Source organism: Rattus rattus, chromosome 1 (assembly GCF_011064425.1).
Source record: "Rattus rattus isolate New Zealand chromosome 1, Rrattus_CSIRO_v1, whole genome shotgun sequence".
Classification (NCBI taxonomy): domain Eukaryota; kingdom Metazoa; phylum Chordata; class Mammalia; order Rodentia; family Muridae; genus Rattus; species Rattus rattus.
The window spans coordinates 51,239,059-51,265,538 of record NC_046154.1 but is presented as its reverse complement, the minus strand read 5'-3'; the positions used below and the strand labels follow the sequence as shown (position 1 = coordinate 51,265,538).

Sequence of the window (26,480 nt, the reverse complement as noted above, 5' to 3'; positions counted from 1 at the left end):
ATAGGGTGACAGGAAGACAGAAAGGCAGCCTTACAGATCTCCCAAGATTTAACCTTGTTCCCCACAGACAGCAGAGATAAAATATTTCTTCTTTGTTCAAAATATACTCTGATTTAATGAAATTGTGTCCTGTCTACTCATGGTACTGTCCTTAAGTAATTGTGCGTCATTCTGTACCTAAGACAACATGGATAAGACTTTATCTGTTTCTAATGTTTCTTTTTTTTTTTTTTTCAAAATAACTGATTAGCAAAGCCTATGGCCACTTCAGTTTTAAATTGTGTAATAAAATTAATATTTTTGTCATGCTGGATTTGTGTGTGTGTGTGTGTGTGTGTGTGTGTGTGTGTGAATGCAAGTGCTTGGGGGATAAAGTAAAAGGCCTGAAACTGTTTTACACACTTAGGTACTCTTAACTTTCTAAGACCTATCAAAATGGGGTCTATTAAATAAGCTTCCTAAAGTCTTTTTTTTTTTTTTTTTTTTTTTTTTTTTTTTTTTTTTTTCGGAGCTGGGGACCAACCTAGGTTTTGCTGCTAGGCAAGCGCTCTACCACTGAGCTAAATCCCCAACCCCCTAAAGTCTTAATATCCTTAAATGCTACTTGTTTATTTATAATAATATCTATTGATGTATAATATAAGCATATAAAAACATTATTAAAGTTGGGGATTTAGTTCAGTGGTAGAGCACTTGCCTAGCTAAAGCACAGGGTCCTGGGTTCTCGGTCCCCAGCTCCAAAAAAAAAAAAAAAAAAAAAAGAAAAAAAAAAATCATTAAAATTTGTGCTCAATTATGCGTGTACACATGAATGCCCATAAAGACCAGAGGCATCAGACAGACCACCATGGGGACGACAGTTGTGCGGTGCCTGACATGAATGTTGGGAATTGAACTTGGGTCCTATGTAAAAGCAGTTTGTGCCCATAAACACTGAGCCATCCCTCCAGCTCCATAATATGGAGGTTTTGCTAAGTAATAACATTTAGCATTGGCAGCATAATTTTGATAGGAATTTTCTCCAAAAATAGGTTCTAGAAAGAAACTAGATTTTTATTTCATTTTTTTCTTTAATAGTCAAAGGTGACAGAAAAACAAGAATACCTAAAACTACTTTATGCTAATCAAAATACCTCTAAGAAATGCACATTAAAATACTTTTATTAGATTAAGAGTGATGGATTTTTCCTACAATATTCTTAATTCATAAATGATAATTGTGAGATTTTTACTGATGCTGTAGTATATGTGAAATGATGGATATATTCTTGTCAAATAACTTTATGTAATTTTTCTTTGTGTAATGAAAATTACAGGCAATCGCATCCCAGCAATTAGGGCAAGGTAGAAGCTAGATAAGCTTTTGTGTACGTGAAGGGCAAGAGCAGTGTTAGTAAGGAGAGAGAGAGGTCTAATTATTAACCTACAATTGTGATTTTAAGGCATAGAGTTTATTTCCAATCTGCCTAAGCTCTCCTCTTTTAACAAAGGCCCAAGGTTTTCAAGGATCTTCTCTTGTCTAATTTAAGACTAAAGAAAAAAAGATAAGTCATTTTAAAGCCAACTGTTGATGCCTTTCTACCACGTGAAGCCCTAGAAATAATCAGGTTAGGTGTAGTGTCTCACACTTCATTTATGTGAAGGGTCCTGACTTTCGAAGTCCAGATATTGGATTAAGGATTGTGTAACGCTATTGAGAAAGCAATCAGATAACGGTCGAATTTAACATTGACAAATGAGGGGCTGGAGAGATGGCTCAGAGGTTAAGAGTGCTGGCTGCTCTTCCAGAGGACCCCGGTTCAATTCCTAATGCCCACATGGCAGCTTACAACTGTTTGCATACCTAGTTCCAGGGATCTAATGCTGTCTGCAGGAACCAGGCATATACACGGCACACATACACACATGCAGGCAAAAAGCTCATACACATAAAAAGTAAGAGATTTTTAAAAACCTGACAAATGAGAGATCTGAAGAAAATCTTCAGAGTCTTCGGTTCTGAAGACTGTCCTTATGCATGCTGCAGTGGTCTGAATTAAAGTGGCCCCCATAGACTCACAGAGAGTGGCACTAATGGAGGTATGGCCTTGTTGGAGTAGGTGTAACCTGTGGAAGAAAGTGTATTGCTGGGGTGGGCTTTGTGGTTTCAGAAACTCAAGCCAGGCCTAGTGGCTCACTCTGTCATCCTGCGCCTGCAAATCTGGATGTAGAACTGTTAGCTACCTCTCCAGTACCATGTCTAGACCAAGTTACTTGCTACCACATTTCCCACCATGATGATCATGGACTGAACCTTTGAAACTGTAAGCCAGTCCCAGTTAAATGCTTTCCTTTTTAAGAGTTGCCTTGGTTATGGTGTCTCCTCACCATGGACGCCCTAACTAGGACACACAGCTATGTGTTTGTGTGTGTGTTCATCTGTGTGTTCACAAGTGAGTGGTCACAGAAAACTGCTCAGACCCAATTCCAAATAATGGATCTGGAATTTTAGGACAAAACTCCCCAGTCCTGGCAGCTCCATAGGTTAAGCTTGACTATCAGTTCAATTATGCTAATTAAAGAGACAGTGATAATGAGGGACAGAGAAATGATTGTAATCAATGTGGGCATGATGGGGGGAGAAAATAGAGAGGTTTTAAGATCCTCAGGTCTGTCTGTGACATGACATTTACTTAACTACTCATTTGTTTATTTTATAACAAGGTACCCTAAAACCTAGTGATATCCGATAAGGTACCTGTTAACTCTCAGGGTTCCTTAATATTGTCCCTGGAGTTTTGTTGTTGTGCAAACTATAACTCAGTCCCATCAGGTCCCTGGAAACCAGTTCAAGTTCTTATCTAAAGAGTTCTTTGTGCATCCTGTAAGTAACCAACGGGCTTGTCTAGCATTCATCTACAGCATCACAAGATAGCGATGTCAAATGATGAAGGTGAAGCCGGTTGGTGGTGGCACATACCTTTAATCTCAGCACTGGGGAGGCAGGAGCAGGTGGATCTCCATGAATTCAAGGCCAGCCTGGCCTATAGAGGGAGTTCCAGGACAGTCAAGGGTATATAAAGAAACCCTGTCTCCAAAAACAAGAACAAACCAAAACAACAAAAAAGAATGAAGATGGGAACTGTCAAAGTTCTCTAGCCAGGCTCCAGAATTCAACAAGTAATACCTCTGCCATCCTCTGTCAGCTAAAGCAAATAGCAAGACCAGCATGAAGTCACCATCCTGACAGAGCGGACTGGACCTCTGCAAGTAAGGAGTGGTGAAAGTCAGTGCAAAGAGATTTTCCTGGTAGGACATGATTGTGAAGGGAAGAGTGTTGTGCTAAGATATCACTTCTCATATGTTTGACTCTGTATCTTTGGGTTAATCTGACATAGATTTTAAATTTAAGGAGGAGGACTTGGACAGCTACTGATACAAAATATATTTCTGTTAAGAAGACATTTTTAACAGAAATTAACTTATAAACTGGCTTTGGTGTTCTCAACAACAGAGATAGAATGGAGGCAGCATAATAGGTCCAAGGAACGGCAGGTAATGGCTGGGTGTCTTCAGAGAGAGGATATTAAAGGGGCAGTGCTCACAGAGTTGTGGGAAACCAGGGTGCAGGAAAGAACTGCCCTCTTATAAACAGGGCTTTGTCCCCTTTGTAAAGAGGGAAATCATTGTCAGGGATGATGCCCTTCCTTCCAAAGGGAGAGTGGACCTTCAGCTTCAGTTATGACTGCCATTACAGACTGATTCTCCCTGCAGTTCCCTGACAAAACACCCACTCAAGCCGTGATAGACTGCCACAGAAGCACCTTGGGTGACTCGACATGGAAGACTAAAATGTTAATTTTCCTTTCGATATCAGGGCTTTGTTCTCTGCCTGAATCAATAACCTGGAAGTCCTTATTAAATGAACTTGTATGCTCATTCATATTTCTATGTGTCCAACAAATGTTGGATAAAATATTCCCAGGCAAAGAGAATTATTGTTGTCAATCTCACCTTTGGAAATTGTCTTGCGTTGTCCCATGACAAGGCACAACATTGGGAATTCTCACCTAAAAGTTAGGGATCATACAAGACCCATAGTTTACTTCTTCAGATCAGATCTGAACCATGCAGCTGTTAGACTCTGTATTATCTAGGATGTTTATAGGCAATAGCAGTCAAAGCAATGCTCATAGGTGAGTTGTCAAAGTTATGAATACCTTCTGATGTTTGGTGACACTTTCTCAGGGAAAATAAAGATCTGTCCTACCCAGATTAAAAGACCCCAAAATGTCCTCAGATAAAACTTTAGCTTACACTTTTGAATGTCACAGTCTCATAGTCTTAAAGACATGACTGATTATAAAAACAAAAGGCTAAAAACCCTTAAAAAAAGCTCTGAGGAAACAAGAGGATGTCTTAACTTCTTAAATACAAAGATCGTCCCTGTTTTGTAAATTCATCAGCATTGTTCACCTTTCGTTTTGGTTTTCTTATTCCTTTTTGAGCACTTTTGGTATTTCATGATTACTACTTTCCTTATTCTATCCCACATTTTTCATATTCTCAATTACGTAATCATTAGCGTGCCTCTTCCCACCAGGAATCCAAAGAATTGCATCTCAAGAGCAAGCTGGACAAGATGGCTTCTGGGGCAATTGTAATTGTTGCTTTCTTGGCTCTTGCCTCGCCCGGAGCCATTTTATAATGATGCGACTGCTTCTTAGACCCTTTAAAATTTCTGTGATATGTGTGTCTTTTAATATGTGAGAGTTTCAAACCAAACTCCTATGATGCAGGTCTCCCAGTGATGTGTCATCCCCTTGTCTTCCCCTGGGGAATAGAATAAGATGCTCTGTGGTCCTCTTACCAGGACGGAAGGAGTGATAGACGACTACTCACCGTCCTTCAGCTTCAGCAGAAGCTCTCAGTGGGGAATCGAGGCAGGAGAGTAGGATGAAGAGAAAGGCAACAAGACTGAGTCTTTGTCTTAAACACCACTCACCTCACAGGCACTTCTCAGATGAGAAGTGGCAGATGCCCTAATTTATAGGTTTAGAGAAATGTGTTTGGAAGGCAGTTTGATAACATGCCAATTTAGCAATGGAGTAGCTTCGCCCTTAGGGCCTATGAGCTCTTCAGCCAGTTTTTTAGCTGGACTTTATTGTATGAGACAAGATCTTTCTTCTGTACAATAGGCCTTCAATTCAATCAGAAAGCAATTGGCTGCCCCCATGACATTCATGCCACTGTACCCATGGCTGGTCATTATTTTGCCTTACAGACTCACACCTCGGGATGTATCTAGATACCTCACTAGCATGGAGAGCTCCACATTTTTATGTTACGTGAACGTTTGTCATGGTCTTCTCAGTGGGGCATCATGGTCATGTGTTCCAGGACAAGTACAGCCTGGCCAGGAGCTGATTCTAGGACCACCTTTCTCAATTATGAGATTTCCAGGGGTTTTTGAAGCTCCTTCAACCTTACCAGTCTTCTGTCTGGTGGCATGGTCCACTTGCCCCACAAGATTGTTGATGGCTCCCCCCACCCCAAGCAGTTCAGAACTATGAAAACTAGCCAACAGGGAAGGATTTCTAGATCAGCACAGTTTCATTTCTCCAAGATTTGTGATCAAAATATGAGGTATCTTCTGCAGTAGGGCATTATCATCAAGTTCTGGTGAGAAACCAAGAGAAATGTCAATAGTCTGTGTTTGAGGGATCTCTGGGATCCCAAGTCCAACCACTCAAGGGGAATATCTCATGCGTGTCACTGGGTGGTTTATTTGGAAACTTGTGACTTCTGGAAAGAACATTTTCCATGGTATTGAACAACTCCCTTTAAGCACATATTTAAGAAGTTTATCCAGGTTTCCATAATTTTTTTAGCATCCTGTCTTATTTAGGGTCTTATTGCTGTGAACAGACACCATGACCAACATGAGTTTTATAAAGGACAACATTTAATTGGGGCTGGCTTACAGGTTCAGAGGTTCAGTCCATTATCATCAAGGCAGGAGCATGGCAGCATCATGGCATCCAGTCAGGCATGGTGCAGGAGGAGCTGAGTTTTACATCTTCACCTGAAGGAAGCCAGGAACAGATTGTACTTTCCCAGACAGCTAGGAGGAGGGTCTCCAAGCCCACCCCCACAGTGACATACTTCCTTCAACAAGGCCACACCTTCTAATAGTGCCACTCCCTGGGCCAAGCATATGCAAACCATCACACATTCCAACGTTAATTATCCATTTCTCCACATCTTCTGCAGCCTTCTCTTCCCACCTCTTTCCCCATGTCTATTTGCCCCTCCATATCACCTGTGCTCTGTTCAGAGTGCAGAGAGCAAGTGGCTATGGTTTGCTCAGACATGAATGGGGACTTCTACACTGTACCCTTTCCTCCCAAGGTTCAGAGACCAAAGAGGAGGTGGGGAGATTGTACAAGTCAGAGGTCACGGAAGACTGGTGAGAAACAGTATCATCTAAATATAACAGGACCATTGTATTCATGTGTCCCAGCCCACAGGAACATCAACGGAGACCCTGGAGAGGGGAGTGGAATGGATGGATGGAACAAGAGCTCGAGAAATGGAGACAAGACAGTATTCTGATCAAGTCTTGTTTAATCGAACAAAAAGCACTTGCTTATAAGCAGAAAAGTCACACAACACAAGCTGGTAGTCAGGGTAACGATAAACATATGTCACATCAGAAACCAATGGCATAAGTTTCAATTTCCTGAAGTTTCTAACTAACAGTAGAGTGAAACTTATTCTTGTGCAGAAGCAAGCTACCAGGAAGTCTCCAGTATTCTTGACTGGTGGTAACCCCATGTATGCTACTTGGAAACAAGGGCCCATGAAGCGGAAAACATCTAGTTCAGGCAAAGATAGGCATAAGCAGGCCGGGTGGTCTCAGACATTCATGGTAGCTGTGGGAGCTTGTGTAAGACTTGCAGAAGGTCAAGCCAGTCAATGGTTCAGCATGGAGTGGGAGGGGCTCAGATGAAGACCACTGACTCTACATGGGAGCTATTGATGGCTGCTAGAGAGGAAGGAAGGAGAGACTTTTTTTTCTTTTTTTGCATGGGGTTGGAGGGTGTTCTGTGGTAGGTCAATCACTCATTGGGTTATCCCCCCAAGTGTATATGGGCCACATTAATTAAACTCAGTGGGTTATTGAAAATGGAAAAGAGGACATGAAATTATGAAGGGAATATGGGGGGGATCTAGGATGTGTTGGGGGAAACAGAGGTGAATATAATAAAAACACATTATAGGCATGTATGGAATTCTCAAATACCAAAAATCTTACATTATAAAAAAGAAAACCAACAACAAATAAATAGAGCTGAAGTCCTTGAAGAAAGACAAGCATATGAAACTGACCAATGTCAGGGCTGGAGAGATGGCTCAGTGGTTGAACAGAGCATGGCTGTTCTTCTAGAGGTCCTGAGTTCAATTCCAAGCAGCCACATAGCAATTCACAGTTGATGCCTTCTGCCAGTGACAAAAACACTTATATTAGTAAACAAGAATAGAAAAAAAGAGAAAGGGACCAATGTCAGATAGAGACTGGAACCCGATGCCCATCTGACCAAGATCTACAGGTAAGAGACAAAGCATGTGTAACATATAAATGAGGGGATCGGCAGGCACCATGTAAACAGCTCACAAAGTGTCGAAACCAGGCATCATCGAGCTGCTGACCTTTCCGAGTCTCTGCCCCTCTTTCTCGTTCTCAAGTTCTCTTTCTCTTAACAAATCACCCCCGTTTCTATTACTCTCCACGTGTCCCTGGTTCAGTTCCTTGTTCTGGGACACATGAACATAGAAATCCTAGCACATGCTCTCTGGTGTCCTATATTCACCCCTAACACTCAAGAGGACCTGGTCATGGCACAGAGGCCACCGTCATTTATGTCCCACAGTGTGTAACCCCTGCAGACACACTGGCCCACAAAAGCAGACTGGAATGGAATAATTTTGTCAGCCTGTGATGGCTTTCACCATCCAGGAGGAGGCATAGAACTGGACACCTCAGGAAAAGTCAGGCAGTAACCTATTAACTAAACATGGTTCAAAGTTATTTTAAAATGCTAGATGATGTCGCCTTTGTTTGTTTCTTTGTTTTGAGACATGGTTTGTCCAGTCCTAGCTTGCTGGGAACTTGCTATGTAGTTATGCCTGGCCTCAAATTTGCTATGCAGCCTTATCTGGCCTTGAATTTGTGGGCATACTCCTGCCCCAGTCTCCTATGTGCTGAGATTAGAAGTGTATGTCACAACACCCAGAAAATATCTTTATTTTTAAATGAGTTTAAGTATGGATAAATTACTATTAATTGTAATAGGCTGAATACTTGCCCCAACCCCCTTCCTTTCCTTTTGGCTTTCTCTATCTAAGTTCTTTTTTAAAATTTTTATTTAATTTTTTTTTTTTACTTTTGATGTGTTTTTTAGTTTTTGAGATACAGTCTTACTCTGTGGGCCATGCTGACTGGGACTGACCAGGTAATCTAGCAACCTGGTCTTGAATTCAAAGTCGCCTTCCTGTCCCAGTCTCTTAAATGGTGGGATTGAAGACATAAGCCACCATGCCCTCTTTTGAGTTTTAAAATGTTGAAGTTCTCCAGGGTTCTGCTTCCTAACTTCTATTTCCTCTTAACCCTTTCCTCAACAGTACCCAAAGTCTGAGTCATCTCTTCCTTGATGGTGATCCCTAGAGTTATATTCCCAGCTCCCACTGGATTGTAGAAACATTTTCACTTTTATGACTGCTTATAAATATTTCCACAACCCATCTAGCAGATGTGATGAATTGAGTAATCCCAAACCTTCAACATAGTCCTGCTCTCTGTTCACCTTTTCAACCACTACTTCATGATGTCCTCACTGCAGTAACTGTATGATATTGATCTTAATATCACTACCATGCATAGTGTATGTTGGGGTTTAAATCTCGGCTCGAGTCCAGACAGAAGGGGGGTGAGGGGAATGGGAAGAGAAGGGACAAAGGGGAAGAGGGCAAGAGCAAGAGAGAAAGAGAGGGAGGAGTGGGCAAGCAGCCCCTTACAAAGTGTCAGGCACAGCTGGCTGTTGCCAGGTAACTGTTGGGGTGGAGCTTCGACAGAATACCAACAGTGTCTGTCACATATTGAATGTTGAATGAATACACGATAGCATTTTTGTTTTTAATGTGTTTCTCGGGTAGCCTATTAGAAAAACAGAGTAATTCGTATATCCACAAAGCATCATTTTTTGGCTGTGGTGGGTAGCTGCAGATCCTACAGAATCACGTCTGCCAGCGGTATTCACAGTCCTTTGCAAAACATTCCCACAATGAAATCTGGTCAGGAGCTGTTGTCATGAATACTGCTGACCTCTTAAAGTTTGGTGTCCCAAAGCGATCATGGTGAAACAGTCTTTCATATTTAGTCTTATTTTTTATGCACCCGTATCACTCTAGAACTGAGGGATGATTGCCAGTAAGTAATCGGAACTCTAGAATTAATGTTATACCTACAAAGTCATCAGCTCAGTGCAGCTTCAAACCAAGGCATCTTAGTTCTCCACCGGCCCCTGGAATTGCTTTCATTTTGGGCAGAACTGTTGTAGAAACTATAGTAGGCATGGTTTTTTCTGGATCCAACACAGCCATGCCAAGTACTAAGGAAGTGTGTAGCTCCTGGCAAGCAGTTAAAACTGGGCTATCTTCCTCCAACCACACGGGGGCGCGACGGCCCCACAGTCCGCCCAACCGCAGCCAGCCCTGGACCGCTCTGGGATGGGGAAACTGACTTACTCTTCCAAGGGCGGGGCAAAAGGCTCCTCGGAGGTCCCAAGGGCAGGAAGTGAGGGGGCGGGGCTTGGAAGAGACGTGCGCCTGCGCGGAGCCGGCAGCCGGATCCAGCTCCCGCTGCGGCTCGAGTGCGCGCTCACGGTGACGGCTCGGCGTTCCTCCAGAGCGGGGCGGGGAGGGCGGAGATGGGGAGCGGGGCCCGGGGGTTCGGGGACCGCGGTGGGCATGGACCGTGCCGAGTCAGAGTGAACGGCCCGGTGGGTGGGCTTTCTGTAAGTTTGCCTCCCGCTGTCGGTGGTGGGTTCCTCCTGAGCAGCGCTTCCTCCAGGCGTCGCCGGCCTGGCCTGTGCGGGTCTCCCCTTCGCCTCCCCGCTCGTCCTTGTGTAGAGGCACGTGCTCTCTTGCCTCAGCTCGCAGCATCTGCACAGTCGGAGCAGTTCCAGGGAGCTTACTGGTTTCTTCAAAAAACTTGAATTCAAAGATCACTTTTTATGTTATTTACATATCACTTGCGGTGTGACGGGGAGCAACTGTGCTGGGGCAAACTTCAGCCAGAAACGTTAGTCCCAAGAGATGAAAATCCCACATTAGGAATTTAGGAGTTCATCGCCTCCTAGCGACTCTCAATGTCTTGGAGCCCTCCTAAAAGGTTTAGCTTTACAGCATCCTGAGCCAAGGTGCAGGGGTGCTGTGTGACATTTGGAAGCTAAAGAGCCAAGCCTAATAACTTTTTTTTTTTTTAAAGAAGCCATCCATCATGTGTACTTAGCTTGAATGATTATTTTAAAGTGCATGTCCTATTTTTGCCAATCTGACAGCTGTTTCCATAGAAACTAGAGGAGAAATAGTAGTTTTTAGTAAGAGTTCTTAAAACTGTCTTCTAGCCATCAGCTCTGAGTGCCAGTGAGCGCACACTACTTGCTCATTCTGAGAGGGCACTTGAAGAATTAAGGGTTTGGAATGTTCTTAGAGGCTAGCAATCCAAATTGTTTAATTTTCTCACATCATTAATTTCCAACTCCTACAAGTCTGCCAGCTATGTTTGTTGGCCTGCCGCAGTTCTTTCTTAGGTGCTGTGTAGAATAGTGACTGGCTCTTTGAAAATGTATAAACAAATTTCTCTCCCCATTAAAAAAATAAACATTTTAAAGATTAATCAGTGATTACAGATTAATAACTACTCCTATTCTGGATGACACTTGATTGTCAGTGGCAGAAAATGATAATGATTTTAATTATCTAGTGTTTGGGGCTTTTGTTTTTACCTTCCTTTGGTAGGCTACCTTAAAAATGTTTGCACCTGCTCTGGAGTGAGCAGTTTTCTCATATGAGCAGATCTGAGCAGTGTGAATAGGGTGCATGGTACTTGGATGAGAGTTTATTTTCTGAGGAATATCTATAAACTAGATTTAGCAGTGGATGAAGGAAGCTTGGAGAAGGTGCCTTAAGAATTAGGAGCTGGGAGTAACATTAGGAATTTTATTGAAAGGCTCACAGAGAACCAGTGGAAATTACAAAAGAGCTTGCTTGCCTTAGGACTCACAAAGGAACACATCCTGTAAACATTTGTTGCCCAGAAAGGAAATACTGGATCTCTTTCTTATGAGCACCATTCTGTCCCCTAAATTACATGTAGGCCTTTTCTAAGATTTATCTTTGTATCTATTAGCATGTTTTGTCTTTACTAGTTGTACAGATTGGGCAGGCGTTTTTGTCTTTTCTCTGCGTTGTATCTGCTACACAGAGTGGCGGCTGACTTGTAGCATTCACTCATATAATGAATGAATGAATCAATGAATAAAACAACTCTGAACCAAAGAGATATGTGGATGTTAGGTTACGATCATCAGGTTTTATTAATGTTGGTTGGCAACATTTTAAAATAGGTAAATTTCACATTAAGTCTGAGTTTGTGGCTTTTGTAGAAAGGTTTGCAACATTTGGCAACGTTAAGGACAGATCTTGTTATGTTGTTGGCCCTCCTTTGGGTGATCGTTCACATTTTTCTGGCTTTGCTGAAGCTCGCCTGCGTCTGTCAGGCCAACCTGCACTGTCTGGTATAAGTCCTCCTGTTAACTTTAGTAAAAATTCGGCTCCTCAGATGCACCAAGCCACATGCCAGGGCTGCCATGGTGGTCAGCAAAGGGAACATTTCTGTAGGAAGCTTTATGTAGTGTTGCTTTCCACATTGGACTTTGCCTGCTAGCCTGTTATACCGAGGTTTTGTTTTTAAATTGCCTTGAACAGCTCTGTGACTCAAGTGCTAGAATATAGGCTTGCTCTTCTCAGCTTCAAGGCTCTCGTAGGTAGTAGCACTTCCTGCTGTTTTTAGGTTATCATCTTTGTTGTGGCTCAGAGCTCTGCATCATTCATTCATTCATTCATTCACTTATTTATTCATTCATTCACTTATTATTTATTTATTTATTTGAGAAAGGGTTTCTTTCTATAGCCTTGGCAGTCCTAGAACTCGCTCTGTAGACCAGGCTGGCCTCGAACTCACAGAGGTCCCCGCCAACCTCTGCCTCCCGAGTGCTGGGATTAGTGGTATGTGCCACCACCGCCCACCTGGTCTGATTTTAGGTTGCTTAGAAGAGGCATTGGTAGTGAACTAAAGTGAAGCAGTTAGAATATAGTAAAATCTACAACTCAGGGCCCCAGAACCAGGGTGTGCTGGGCTGAGGTAGTAAGGAGGTAGATTGGCAGGACTGATTTAAAGTGGTCTTTGGTCTTTTGGATGTTAAAATCCTAGGGCTAATTCTGTATAGTTTGGAGCGTGGTCTGTAGAAGATTGGGAAGTTCGTGTAGGGAGGATCTCTCAGATTGTTTTATGACACATTTAACATTGAAATATTAACTTGCACATGAACTTTTACAGCTGCCTCCTACCATGAAAATGTCATTGAGCTCAATTATTTGTAAGACACAGAAACTGGGTAAAGAGAAGGAATTACTTTAGAGAAGCCCAGTCCGAAGGAAAGCACAGTAGGGTCTCAGAAAGATGGAGGCCTTCAGGTTTCTTATCCATGAATCAGTGTCAGCATCCTCCCATCCCCCACCCTTGTTTCCTCCCTCGCTCCCTCCCTGTGATCTCTCACATATCATAGGTCCATTCCATTGTCCTTTCTGTGCAAGCATGTGCAGAACTTTTCCTTACAAGTCTAGCTTGCATGCCCTTTTTTTTGCTGCAACACCAACTCTAGGTTTTACGTTCATCTTTATGTCCATATGCTGAGTACGACTTAATGTGAAGTTTTCTCTGTGGTAGGTGTCTACTGCCTTTGAGACCAATGGCCATTAGGGACTAACATGACATCTTGGCCCATTCCCTAAGTTGAGGGACAAGTGTCAAAGCTTTACAACAATAAATCATTAGATTTAAAGGAAAGAAAGTATATTCATGCTGTTTTTATAGTTTGATTTCTAGTAAAAGAGCTTGAGTACACTTTTCTGTGTTAAACAATTCAATAACAACTCTAATATCCTTGTCTACTAATACTTCCATTTGTATTAGTTAGGAGTCAGCTTCCTTTGATTAATATTTCTTCTATGAATTTCATTTAAAATTGTGAATTATATGTTGCTAAATGTTTATTTGTTGATTCTTGATTTTTTTTTTTAAAAGAAAATCCATGATGTGGTTATTAGAAGCAGCTTGATCTTTTAGCGTTGTTTTGCCAAGCTGGCTCTTATCTGAGAGCTAAGAAGCTACTTGCTGGGTTTTTGTTTTAGGTTTTGTCACTGGGGCTAGAGCAGCTCTCACAGCAGTGCTAGACTCTTCGGAGTTCCACCCAGTTTCTGTGAATTACAAATGAGAAGTTTTCCCACTTTGAGCAACGGGAGCAGACAGTGCACCCTGTCAGGTGGACTGTGCCTGAAATTATGGCTCTCTAAGCTTTCGCACGTGTGACCAGCTAGTGCTCAGCTGAGTAGGGAGGGGCCCGCACTGACCTGGAGTTCCCTCTTTCAGTTTTGTGTTCCCTTCTTCGGCCCACAAGCTGTAGCTTCCTGGTCCACAGGCTTGCCCAGCTTCACGCCTTCAGTCTAGGGCAGTTGTAGGCGTAGTCGTTCTCGTGTGTGGTTTGGAAACTCACCAGCCGGTTCTCTGGGGCAGTTGTAATGGAGTCTTGTTACCCACATTTCAGTCCTTCTTTGCCTATTGTCAAGTGTGTGGAAATCCTCCTTTTACGTGTTCCCTTTAAGAAGTCAATTTTAGGTGGTATTAAAGTCCCTCTTTCTACGTCCTGATTCTAACCAAAAGCCTCAGGGTTTTATTGGAATGAATAAATTAAAACTCTTAAAGGTAACATTTTTAAAGCTAGGCTTTTCTATCCCCTGATATTTCATCTTACTGTCAACTGATACACATTTGCTGTTGTATCAAAGCTATTTCTCATTCTGCCAAGTGATTTGCTGATCAGATAGAGTCCCTGCAAACTTAAAAGAAATGTTTTTTCTTTAAGTGAAGCGAAAAGATTCAAGTGTTGCAATGAGCACTGGGTAGTGATCTGAGGCTGTGAATGTCCCTCTGGCTCGTCCTGTGGAAGGCGCTGCAGGGGGTGGTGGGCAGACACACAGGCATTTACCCCGAGATGTCCAGGACGTGTTTCTTAGGTGTTACAGTCCCAGTCTGTAAGTACATATTCCACAGGCGTCTACGTCTTATGTGTGTGTGTGCATGTATTCTAGATAACCAAGCAGAGGTAAGATGAACCTCCTTTATGGACTGCAGTCTGCCACAAGAAATCGGTTTCTCTCTGGAGTGAATATGCTGGCCCGCAGGAGACCGTGGACCCCACCAGCAGGCTGTCCACTGGCACCAAGGCTCCCAGCAGTACATGCAAACTGGGGACTTCGCACAGTCAGTCACTGTTATTCAGTGATCTCACTGCCCAGAAACGTTCATTTCTGTAGGACTCTCAAGAACAAAAGATCAGGATGCCTCTCAAGTGCCCAAAGCAAGGAAATGGGGGTGCTCACCTACAATTGGACGGTTTGGGGTGATGCCTCATGTTCTCCGAACTGTGCCGCCGTGAGAGAGGCCCGGAGTTTCCACACATCTGCGCCACGTCAGGCCGCTCCAGTCCCTCTCTTGATGCTCCTTCTGAAACCAGTGCAAAAGCTCCTTGCTATCATTGTGGGCAGGTAAATACACAGCGTTTGTGTTAGAGCTCCCGAACTTCTATATTCACATTTGTGTCAACTTATAATAATTTTTAATAATTAAGCTTCAATTATTTACTGTACTTTAAAGGGAACCTTTCCCTATGCTGTATTCACCTTAAAATTTGAATTTCTAAAGGTAAATTCTGCCAGTCTTATGTGCATGATTTTAATAATCTTGAAATAATTTGTTGCAAATTTATTGTGCAGAAATGTGATCCTCAAGTTTTTGTTGGTAGAGATATTTCCAAAGGATTTCACATTTCTAATTACAGGGATAATGGGAAGCATTGGCAACGGTTTGTGTAACACAGCACTTGAGAATATTGCCTTTTGGTTTCTGTGGAATTTTAGGCAGTCAGCTCATGGGCAGTCAAGGGCTTCATTCATATAATTAGAGGCGCAGCCTTAGCTCACTCCACTATTCTGTTTTCACAGGATTTTGTTACATTTCTCTTGGTAGTCCTTTATAACTGTGCATTTTATAGCGAAATGGCTGTTTCTCAACCTTTTTCCTTATTTCATGAAGGTTGAAGGAGGCAAATCTGTCTCTTCATAAAGTTTTGTTATGATTGTTAAATATGCTGACCCTCCTTGCCATCTGCTTCCTTCCATTCTAACAACCCAGTCTACTTCTATTCAAAATCCAAGAATTTCTCTGTAGTGTATTTAATTCTGTATGTTTGAGGCTGACAGAAAATAGGTATCTATGTTGGCTCCTAAGTAACAAACCCCTCCTCATTTGTAGGGATAATCACTTTGTGATTTCTGTTCCTATAAAATGGTTTGATTTTGGTTTTGATTTTTCTATTATACATTATAATATGCCATACATATGTTATAAGTAAGTAGTAATCTGTAAACGTTGCAGTGGGAAATAAGTATACTTCATTGTTTTGTGGCCTTTCTGGTTCAGTGGCTTTCTCTAAAGCGATTCACACACATCCCCATGTTCGTCAGCTTTCTACACTGTGATGAAATAATCAAGATAATCAGGGAACAAAAACTTACTTCAGTTCATGCTTTCTGAGGTTTTGGTCCCTGGTTGCACGGGCTGGGCCCACTCATTGCCTGCTGGTGGGAATGTCTCTCAGAGGGGACTTGTCCATTTCATGATGGTCAGGAAGGCAAAGACAGAAACAGGCAGGAACTGGGGTTCTAATAGCCCCTTCAAGGCCATCTCTCCAGTAACCCCACATTATTTAACCAGTCCTTATCTCCCATGGGTTATATCACTCCTAGTTATGCCAGAGGACAGGGGCCAAGCCTTTGAAATTGAATACATAGACTTTTGGTTGAAACTTCCAAATGATAGCATGGACTTAATAAAATTATAGTAACGTTACAAAATTGTTTTGTAGAATGATTTTTTGTTAAGGGAGATTTCACTGTGTGTGTGTGTTTGATACCTTTTATTAAGACTTAAAATAATGTATGCACAAGGAAATGTTTTGTCCTGCTGTTCAGAACATTAGTTGTTAAAATGTTTGCGTACCTAGCCTGGCAGGTTAGAGAACTACTGTCCACTCCTTCCAGCTAGCGCAGCCCTTCCCTGATGGCATCTGTAAAGTATCCGTTTGTTACTCTGATGCTTCAGTCCTTCACCTCCCCTACCCCAGTATGATAGGTGTGATAGTGGAGCTGCTGCTCCTGAGAAGTGCTGCTTATTGCCGGCGTCTATGGTGAGGCAGTGCCTCTTGTTCCTTGCTGGAGCACTGGCAGGTTGTGCTAGAGTCTGAGGGGCAGTGGAAAGGTACAGTTTATCCTTTATGACTCCAAGATGCTTGTCTGAGGACTTCTTCCTTGTTAAGTGGTCAGTCTCAGGAATGGTGTCCCAGACTACTGGGTTTTCCTCTAGCTATGCCCCAGGCCTTGGCTAGGTTGTTCTGTGTAAGAAGGTGTTAGAGCGAGCAAATGAGGTGGCACGTGCATCATGATTAGAACAGCACTTAGCATGCGGTAATTAGTAAGTGTTAGTAGTGGGAGCTGTAACAACACAAGTCCTCATTTAAGGGTTTGCCTTCACACTAGCTGATGTGGGAAATTCAAGTGAGCCTTAAGTATAATTTTATAGCGTTGATGACTTTCCATCCTCTAGCTAAGAATTTTATAAGTTCAAAAGCTATGTGCACAGATAAACATAATGGTGGAAGGGACTCATAATGGACAATCCTAGCTCGTGTGTCTGAGGTGTGAGCATGCACTTACCAGACGGGCCATTTCTGATTTGTCACAGGGGCATAAGGAAATGGTGGCAAGCACTTCCTCCTGACAAGAAGGCGCTATTTAAAGACAGCGTGAAGAGGAACAAGTGGAGGCTGCTCCTTGGTCTGAGTGCCTTTGGACTGCTGTTTGTGGTGTTTTATTTCACTCACCTGGAAGTGAGCCCTGTCACTGGAAGGAGCAAACTACTGTTAGTGGGGAAAGAACACTTCAGACTCCTGTCAGACCTGGAATATGAAGTGGTAAGTTGTAAGAGTGGTCCGTAACTACACTGCACAAGCTAACACAAGCAGGAAGCTTTTTTAAATATGGAAGATGCACTGCTCTTAATTTTAGTGTTTGATACTTTAGTCATTTTCTCGAAGGCCTCATACTTGGGGAAGGCGTTTGCAGCGTGCGCTGGTTGTCCTCCCAGCCAGACAGCTCTTGCTCTGCTCCAGTCAGGGTCCCGCTCAGGAAAACCTTCCCTGATGCTCAGGCTGGCTCAGACTGTGACTCAGCCGGGTGGAGCTGGGAACTGACTTGCAATGTCCCATGCTTGGCAGGACTGGCGTTAGGTCCTAGCTTTCCCCCTTTTCTTTTCTTTACATTATGGAACTTTCCTTGGTCTCTGTCCATCTCCCTTTATAGGCCAAGCTCTGTGGGACCAACAACCTTGCTGGTTTGTTTATTTTATCCTAGGATCTAGCACACCATGCAAACTAGTGCTTTGTTTTTATGTATCAAATAAGCAAACATGCTGTGAGAATTTGTATACCTTGGAAGTCAGGTATAAGATAGCTGTTTTTCAAATATTTCAAATAAATTTTGAAATATTATTGTATTTTCTGCCATTATTTTTTTCTTCTTAAAACAGAGTTTTGCTGTGTAGCCTGGGGTTAGCCCTCAACCTGTGACCCTTATGTCTCAGGCTCCTAGGTGATGAGCTTGCTGGTGTGTGGACCCATAATCACTTGTTTTATGAATACAAAATAGTTGGCAGGATTCAGAAATCTCAGCTCGTGCAGAAGTGTAGTAACTCAGGGAGAGACAGTACACAATGTGTTCTTGTGTGTCCTCAAGGATGGGACCATCATTGTATTCTAGTAATTACCACAAAAAGGGATGGGTGGCTGACATTGCTGAATAGGTAATGCTTCAGGTCTTCATGTGCTTGGATACAAAGGAGCACATGAACTTATGAAAGGAAAGCTATCATGAATAGCAATCATTTCTTGCTATAAAAGTTGGTCTTAACTAAGATAGTAATAGTCTTAGAATACAAACAGAACTTTAAACTGTATCCTAGAATTTAGTCTTAATAAGAAGAGAGCTTTGAGAAAAACATTTTGGAAAGATTGGAACAAATCTTGTAAGAAATTTTAAGAATCTACTATTCAGATAGTTTAAAATTTAAAATACATGCATATATGAATGAATTTGCATATATGAATATGCTATATATACATATTGATTGGTATGTATATATAAGTGTGTTCATGTGACAGACATTTTATTGCTTAATTTATTGGTCTGTGAATTTAAATATTCTTAAAGAGCCGTTATAAAGTACTTTAATTGTGCAAGCTAGTGTGTTGTCAATTTGACACAAGCTAGAATCACCTGAGAGGAGGCAGCCTCAACTGAGAAAATGCCTGCATTGGCTGGTAAGTCGGCAAGGTGGGACATTGTATTGATTCATGACTGATGTTCGAGGTCTCTGCTCGTTTTAAGTGGTGCCACTCTTGGGTAGGTGGTCCTCGGGTGTAGGGTGTATAAGAAAACAAACTAAGCAAGCCATGGACAACACCAGAGCATTCTTCCAGGGTTTCTGTTTCAGTCCCTCCCTTGAAGTACTTGCCTTGAGTTCTTTTGATGATGGACTGTGGCCTGAGAGTTGTAAACTGGAATATTCCCTTTTCTTCCCAACAGGCTTTTGGTTGTGATGTCCATCACAGTAATAGATAGCAAACTAAGATATAGATAGAGGACCTTGATTGTTTAAGAAGAGTTAATAGAGGACTTCTATTTGTTTACAACTGTTTTTCTTTAAAAATGATAATTGATGTAGTCTTTAAGTTCATATTCTATGAAGTATGTTTTAATGCATCTTAAAAAGATTATCAACTTGATTTATGTTAAAATATACATTTCATTAAAATTAAGTATTTGTAGATTATCCTTAATTTTCACAGTATATATGAGAGAATATCTTATAAAAAGCTTCAGAAAAACTGTTTCCATGTAAGAGATGTTCAGGCATTTCAATCAGCATCACGTGATTTGCCCATTAGCTCTGAGATCTTAGTGATTTTCTTTCAGTCTGTGTGGATCAAATACTTTACAATTAGTGAGATATTGTCCCTTTTTGTAAAAGCTTAAGTCTGTATTGTGAATAGGGATTCCACTTAGTGGATTATGAAAGTAATTAATTTTCTTTGACCCTTCTTTTCTTCCCTCCCTCCCTCTCCCCTCCCACTCTTCCTCTCCCCTTCCTCCCTCCACTTCCCTCTTTTCCTCCCCCCTCCCTTTGTCTTTCTTCTTTCCTTCCTTCTTTTTTTTATTTTTTTGTTTCTTTGTTTCTCTTTCTTTCTTGACTGGCACTGGGCTCCTTTTATCCCAGGCTGGTCTTGAATTCCCTGTGCAGCAGGGATAATCTTGAACTTGTAATCATCCTGGTTACCCAGATCCAGTGTTTGGATCACAAGGATGTGTAAGCACACTGCGTGTGCTGTGCTGAGGATCGAACTGTGGCCTTGTACACGTTAGGGGAGTGAGCACTCTACCACCTGGGCTACAGTTTCCTTTTTTTATATGAAATTTTTAATGTAAGACATAGGCAGCTTTGTTTCATAAAGTTCTTAGGAAATTAGAAATATTTCAGCATTTTGCTTGCATATAGATTAATGGAAAAGAATAAAACTTGGATTGAATCATGTTTATATAAAAATTTTATAATTTATTCCTCTGTGAGAAACCATACTGCTTTTCTATGAATAATTCAAATTTCAGAAATTTGAGCATTTAATATGTAAAGTTTTGCACGATTCAAAATTAAAATGCCCAGTACTCATCAGATACCCCACCATGAAGCAGCATAAGCATCTTGTAGTGCAAAATCTCTTAAATAATACTTTTTAAAAAAAAACATATAGTGGATGGAAGAGTTTAAAAATGATCTGCTGCCTGAGGAAGACCCCCGGTACCTGACTGTCAAGAAGGTGGTTTATCATCTAACACAGTGCAATCAAGACGTCCCAGGGGTCTCTGAGATCAACTGGGTGGTTCACGTGGTCCATTCGCCCAAGGTCAATGCCTTCGTGCTCCCAGTAAGTAAATTCGTTATATACTTTTTTGTTGTTGTTGTTGTTGCTAGCTTGAGGTCTTTAAGTTTGCCCGTGGGCTAATTGCTTGTATTACTCTCTTTGTGTGCAGAACGGACAAGTGTTTGTTTTCACTGGGCTTTTGAATAGCGTGACCAACATGCACCAGCTTTCCTTCCTGCTGGGCCATGAGATCGCGCATGCGGTCCTGGGGCATGCCGTGAGTACCCACGACGTGCAGCTGTCGGAGGTTGCTTTGATGTTAGCAAGTAGAGTCCTTTAAGGAACTGTCTTCTTCTTTCAATATTCTTCTTCTTCTTTTAATGATGGAATGTAATTACCTTATTCTGTACCTGAAAGAATGTGATTAGCTTATTTTGAGACTGTTTGCAGTCTTTAGTATATGATCCTGAATAATTAGGGTTTCTCTTAAATACTGTTTTTATCGCCTGTCTCTTTTGCTAAAAAGTAATTAGTCCCAGCCTTTAATTATTTCACTTTAAGTTTTAAATTTCCATAATTATTAATACTTGTAAACTAGTCAGAAAATTAATTGTTGAAAAGTGATACTACTATTTAAGTGGTAAATCAGTTCTATTCTTACTATTTTCAAATGATGGCTTGGAATATTGTTGAAAAATGTCTAAATGATATGCAATATGGGATTAATGTGGAGCAGTAATGACATGGCCAGGTTAGTTTACAGAACTTCATCTGATATGCTCCTTCTCATTCGGAGCTTTACTTTATAAGGATGTATCATCCCTGGCTTTTCATATTAGGAAAGTAACATTTGAGAAGACTAACAGTGGCCAGGTAGATCTGTAATAGTTCATGGATGTATTTTTATACCGATTTTTGATTGCTATTCATTAAAAATATGAATCTTTAATCAGAACATACAGGTAAATATTGTGAAGGATTGCCACATGCCAAACAGTAAGTGCACATGTTATTAACTTCAAATGGAAGCACGAGTGTTTTTTTACTAATCTTCCTCAAAGTCTTTTAAAATTCTACCTCTTCTTTAGAGGAATAATAAAATGACGTGGGCCAGTGTTGTTCTTTTTAGAAGCATCCCTGATTTCTTTTGATCTACAGGAAAAAGAAATGTTTCCTAAGTAGAATCAAGAATAAATTTAAGCCATAGAAATAGTATTGTTATTGTGTATTCTAATTTCTCTGAAATAATGGTGTCATAACACGTCAGTGATGAGTTAATGAGTGACACAGAGACTTTCTCTTATGCCCCATCTTCTGTCTACATGTTACTGTCTACAGTAATAGGGCATTTCTTGTTTACATGTCACTGTCTGCAGTAATAGGGCATTTCTTGTTTACGGCTGCTGTCGACCTGGTGGCTGTTTTCAGCAAATGATCACCACAGCGCACACACAGACACACACACATTATTCTGGATCTGGCATGGAAAAGTAACACAATTTAAGAGTAAAGCTATACATTAGTTTAGATTGTAAACGCTGAATGCATTGGAAAGTCAAGGCATAGTAAGGTTGGCTATACTGTTTATTTTTTAAAGGCAAGTTAAACTTACACAGTGGGGCAGCAGGTTAAGTACATAGTGTTAAATGACCTTTGTTGTTGTAAAATTATAAAAAAGGTTTTCTTTTACTCCCACTAGATCCATCTTGCACTCTCTCTGAGAGTAATAATATAACCATAAAACTGAAAGTCTTCTGTTATTGTAAAATTATAAAAAGGGGTTGCCTTTTACCCCCTCTAGATCCAGCACCACAGTGCCCCAAGATATCTGGTAGATATCTTGCCAGAAACACACATCCCAACTCCGTGGCAGCCCAGTCTGCCGCCACACACTCTCCCAAAAATCAAATCGCTACAAGAAAGAGCACGCAACACAATAACCTCTGATCCAATTGATAAGATATAATTGCCCACCTAAACATACAAGGCCCTGTACACATCCATCCCTTAAGAACATTCATAACAACCTGTAAAGGTACAGTGTGAAATCTTAACATCAGCCTCCATGTTCTCCTGGTGGTGGCTTCTCCTCCATTCTCCTCCTGTTCTCTCAAACTTTTCTCCCACCCATCCTTTCTTCTTGTCCAATGACAGGCCTTATTCTATCTTGTACCTGCCTCACCTGTATGACATCATCCCACAGACCTTAAGGCATAGTCTTTTGTCAAATTGACTGTGAGGTCTAGAAAAGTTTATTCTTCTTGGGGTCAAGGGATTAGCTTTGGCTGTTGTAGCTTTAAAAGGTATTACCATTCAGCTGGTTTGCTCTCTGGTCCTCCAGCCTGTGCCTGCTGTCCGTGGAAGGTTACCACTGCCACCAGTTCAGGGCAGTGGTCTGACGAAATGAAGGAGGCAAGGAGCAGCTTTAGTGGAAAGCAGGTTAACATTGCCTTGACAAAGGTCTCTTTGATAAACACAGTGTTTTTCTCTTTTGGAAAACCTAGGCCAGATGTGGTAGTCCCAGCATCCAAGGAGGCAGAGGCAGGCATATTTATGTAAGTTAGAGGCCAGCATGGTCTATAAATCAAGTTCCAGGTCAGCCAGGCTACACAGAGAAATCCTGTTTCAAACAAACAAACAAAAACTAAGAAAAAACAGTTTCTATTTTTTAAGACTAATAACAGTTATACTCTTTTCATAGCAAAGCACTTCTCTTCATAAATACATTGTCATTTTGATTTTAGTCTTTTGTGGTAAAATAGTTCGATAATTGTTTTACAGCCAACAGCTGTTCCAGTATGATAGTTGGCTCTGTGAGAGCTTATCTTGATAGGTGCGTGGTGAAAAGCCCATGCTTTTACTTTGTACTAGACATTATTGTACAGAATGCACATTTTATATAGACATTTACTGGTTAATGCTGTGATTATGCCTGAAACGCACAGAACACCCAGCTCTCAGTGAGAGATATCAAACTTACAAAATCAAAAACTTGTTTGAAATCCTTTCTGAATTTTCATGTGTCAAGTGAATTTGCACACACACACACACACACACACACACACACACACTTAGGCTTTATGTAACAATATCAGCGCAGTGAACACTTTGATTTGATTTGTAGAATATAGTGCCCACTATATTCTATAATATTAGGTACCAAAATAGCCTTGGCTTGGATTTTTGGTCCTCTTACTAATTAATAGCTGTGTGAATTGGGACAGCCATAAAATTTCCATTTCCATTTCATTATCTATGAAATGAGGCTCATTGAACCAGAAGATTGTTGTATTTGCTCAGATAAGAAAGTGTAGTTTATTGTCACTGTCTTTGATGATGAATAATTAGCTCGGCAAAAGTAGTAAAATGTCAGTTAAAGGCATAAGTGGCCCACAGTGTGTAAGCAGGGAAAAGGGGCATTCCAGGAGGTGGCATGGGCAGGAGGGGAGAAATTTGGGTTTTCAGTTGATGATACTCAAAAGGTACCAATAATGGCCCCAAGCCTGACAGATCTCTGGTCTCACCCGTGGAAGCAGAGAACTGACTCCCACAGTTGTTCTCTGACCGCTTTGTACTGTGGCAATACTTATACCAAATGTGTGCACCACAAAAAATAAATTTAATAAATTAAAAAAATTAACATTGACTTGTGCTAGCCAGTTATTAATTATTTAGTATGATTAAATACTATCTAGAAAGTATAAATATATAGTCTCTATCTGCTAATGTGGTTTCATTATTTTCATTATTCTTAGGCAGAAAAGGCTAGCTTGGTTCATTTACTGGATTTCCTTGGCATGATTTTTCTCACAATGATTTGGGCCATTTGTCCAAGAGACAGCTTGGCAGTTCTGGGCCAGTGGATACAGTCAAAGTTGCAGGAGGTAAGTCTGAGATGGTCTGTGGTGAATTCGCAACTATTCCCAACTATGTACAGCAGTGTGGATTAGAATTATTCTAAGTCTGACTCCACAGTCTGTTTCACTCTTATAGGTGCTGTTCCCTTTTAGTATTGAATTAAGAAATACTATGTCTATGCAGTGATTTTAAAGTATTGATTAAAAGAGCTACTGTTCCAACTTTGGGCTAATTAATTTTCATTTTTAAATCCATAGCTGTTGGTATCACAGAAAGAAAACCTAGTCACTGCTCCTTCTCTTATCTCTGTGACAGTGGTGTCCTCGCTGATGTTACCACAGAGGGCTCTTCCTAGAAGCCTGACGTTTTAAAGATCATGGGGCTGGCTGAAGCCTCACACCTTTCTCCATTGCTGCTAGTGCTCAGTTAGCCCAGCACTGCCTAGAGCACACCAGGAAAGCTTTCCCAGGTGCTTTAGTGCTGATAGTGATAACACGAGATTAAGTCCTGCTATTTTGTTCAAAATACTGTTACTGAGGGGCAGTCTTGTTCTTGGTTAACCAGATTATTTTATTTTACATCTTTCTTCAAATATGTCCTCCTGTTCCAGAAAACGTGGTTATTTAGGAACAGACTTTTATTGTTTTATTTAGTGATTTTCTGGAGCACCTGTCATGTGCCATCTGGGACAAATAGCCTTTGCTACTGGGAAGTCACCTATTGAGTGCAGACGCATCATTTGGCTGCATTCAGATAGAAGCAATGGTCCTCAAACTGAAGAAGGAAGAGTTAGGCTCAGATTGTCGGACTTCAGTTTGGAACTTTGTTCTGTCTCTGACCTACTGGGCTGTCAGTGGAGTTGATGGAGGTCCTCTTATGTGCAAGTAGATGCTTTTTAAAATAATAGAACATAAGAGTTGAGCATATCAAGGGCAATGCAGCTGTTTTTCTCTTAAAATACCAAATGAGCCCCAGCTCTTGAGCATCATTTTTCTATTAATAATTAAACTGAACATAAAATAGGGCTTCCTTTAGTATGGATTCTTTTCTCCTGAACTGAGGTCCCTCAGTGACTGTTGTGAGGGATGCTTTTTTCTTTGCAAGCCCTGCTCACCATGCTTTGGGAGCAGGGGAGTGCTGCCAGTGTAGCACTGTAGAGTGGGGATTGCTCACATTGCTTGCCATTCACATACTCGCCGTGGTGACTGAACCCTACACTAGGGCTCTGTTAAGTCTACTGATGTTTTGTTCTGGATCCTCATTGCTCTGTGGCCTCGTCCTGGTGTTATAGGTTGTTTTCCTGCATACACAGCCTTTACTCAGTAGATGCACATGGTTCTTGGTCTCCACCGTATCTCCATGGCTCAGTGGTTTAGAGCCTGTGTTCCTCTTGCAGAGGACCTGGGTTCAGTTTGGTTCCCAGAACTCATATGGTCATCTGTAAGCAAGGGATTATATGCCCTGTGGGTCTTCTTGTGTACCAGGCATATACATGTGTAACTTACATGCAGGCAAAATCACTTAGACACATAAATTAAATCTAAAAGTAATAATTAAAATAAATGCCTCTGCGAGCTGGCACAGTGGCACATACCTGTAGTCCCAGCTACTTGAGAAGCTAAGGGAGGAAGGAGGTTTGCTTGAGTTCATGAATTTGAGAGTACTTAGGTACCAACAGCATCACCTTATGACTCCAAACACTTACATCTGTCTCCAAGAATCAAAATCACCTAGTCAGCCACCCACCCACTTTCCAACTCACCCACCCACCCACTCACTCATCCACCCACCCACTCACCTACTCACCCACTCACCTCTCCCACTCTCTCACTCACCCAGCCACCCACCCAGCCACCCAGCCACCCACTCACTCACCCACTCTCTCTCTCTCTCTCTCTCACTCACTCACTCACTCCTCACTCACACCAGCTTGAGAACCACTTCTTCAAAGCATTTGCATAGTAGCTGGCACAGAGTAAGAACTCAGCTAATAGGGGTGATTGTTCTGATGATTGGCCCGTGTAATACTCTGTACAAATGGAGGAGTTGGTTACTATTATTAGCTTCGTCTTGCATATCGCCCCATGAGTTCTCCTGCTGAGGCTGATGCTTTATTGGGTTAGCACATTCAGTGCCACACACTCAGCCTGCTCACTGAGACCTGACACTCTGCCATGCAGTGCTTCAGCATCCTCAGATGTGACTGAG

The 26,480-nt window shown here is 41.6% G+C and overlaps 1 protein-coding gene across 3 annotated transcripts in view; it reads left to right on the top strand.

Annotated features, from left to right (window-relative positions):
* The first annotated feature begins 9,865 nt into the window (after positions 1–9,865).
* The window catches only part of Oma1 (OMA1 zinc metallopeptidase), a 54,693-nt gene continuing 38,078 nt past the window's right edge, over positions 9,866–26,480 (top strand). Inside the window, exons 1-6 of one of the 3 annotated variants that reach the window (XM_032901328.1) lie at positions 9,866–9,924; positions 14,473–14,928; positions 17,183–17,411; positions 20,304–20,477; positions 20,584–20,691; positions 24,170–24,298. In XM_032901328.1, the coding sequence (XP_032757219.1) occupies positions 14,492–14,928; positions 17,183–17,411; positions 20,304–20,477; positions 20,584–20,691; positions 24,170–24,298 (1,077 nt within the window). In that variant the 5' untranslated portion in view covers positions 9,866–9,924; positions 14,473–14,491. Of the gene's footprint in view, positions 9,925–9,984; positions 10,056–14,472; positions 14,929–17,182; positions 17,412–20,303; positions 20,478–20,583; positions 20,692–24,169; positions 24,299–26,480 lie in introns of those variants that run through there. The other 2 variants (XM_032901346.1, XM_032901338.1) reach the window with 2 other exon arrangements.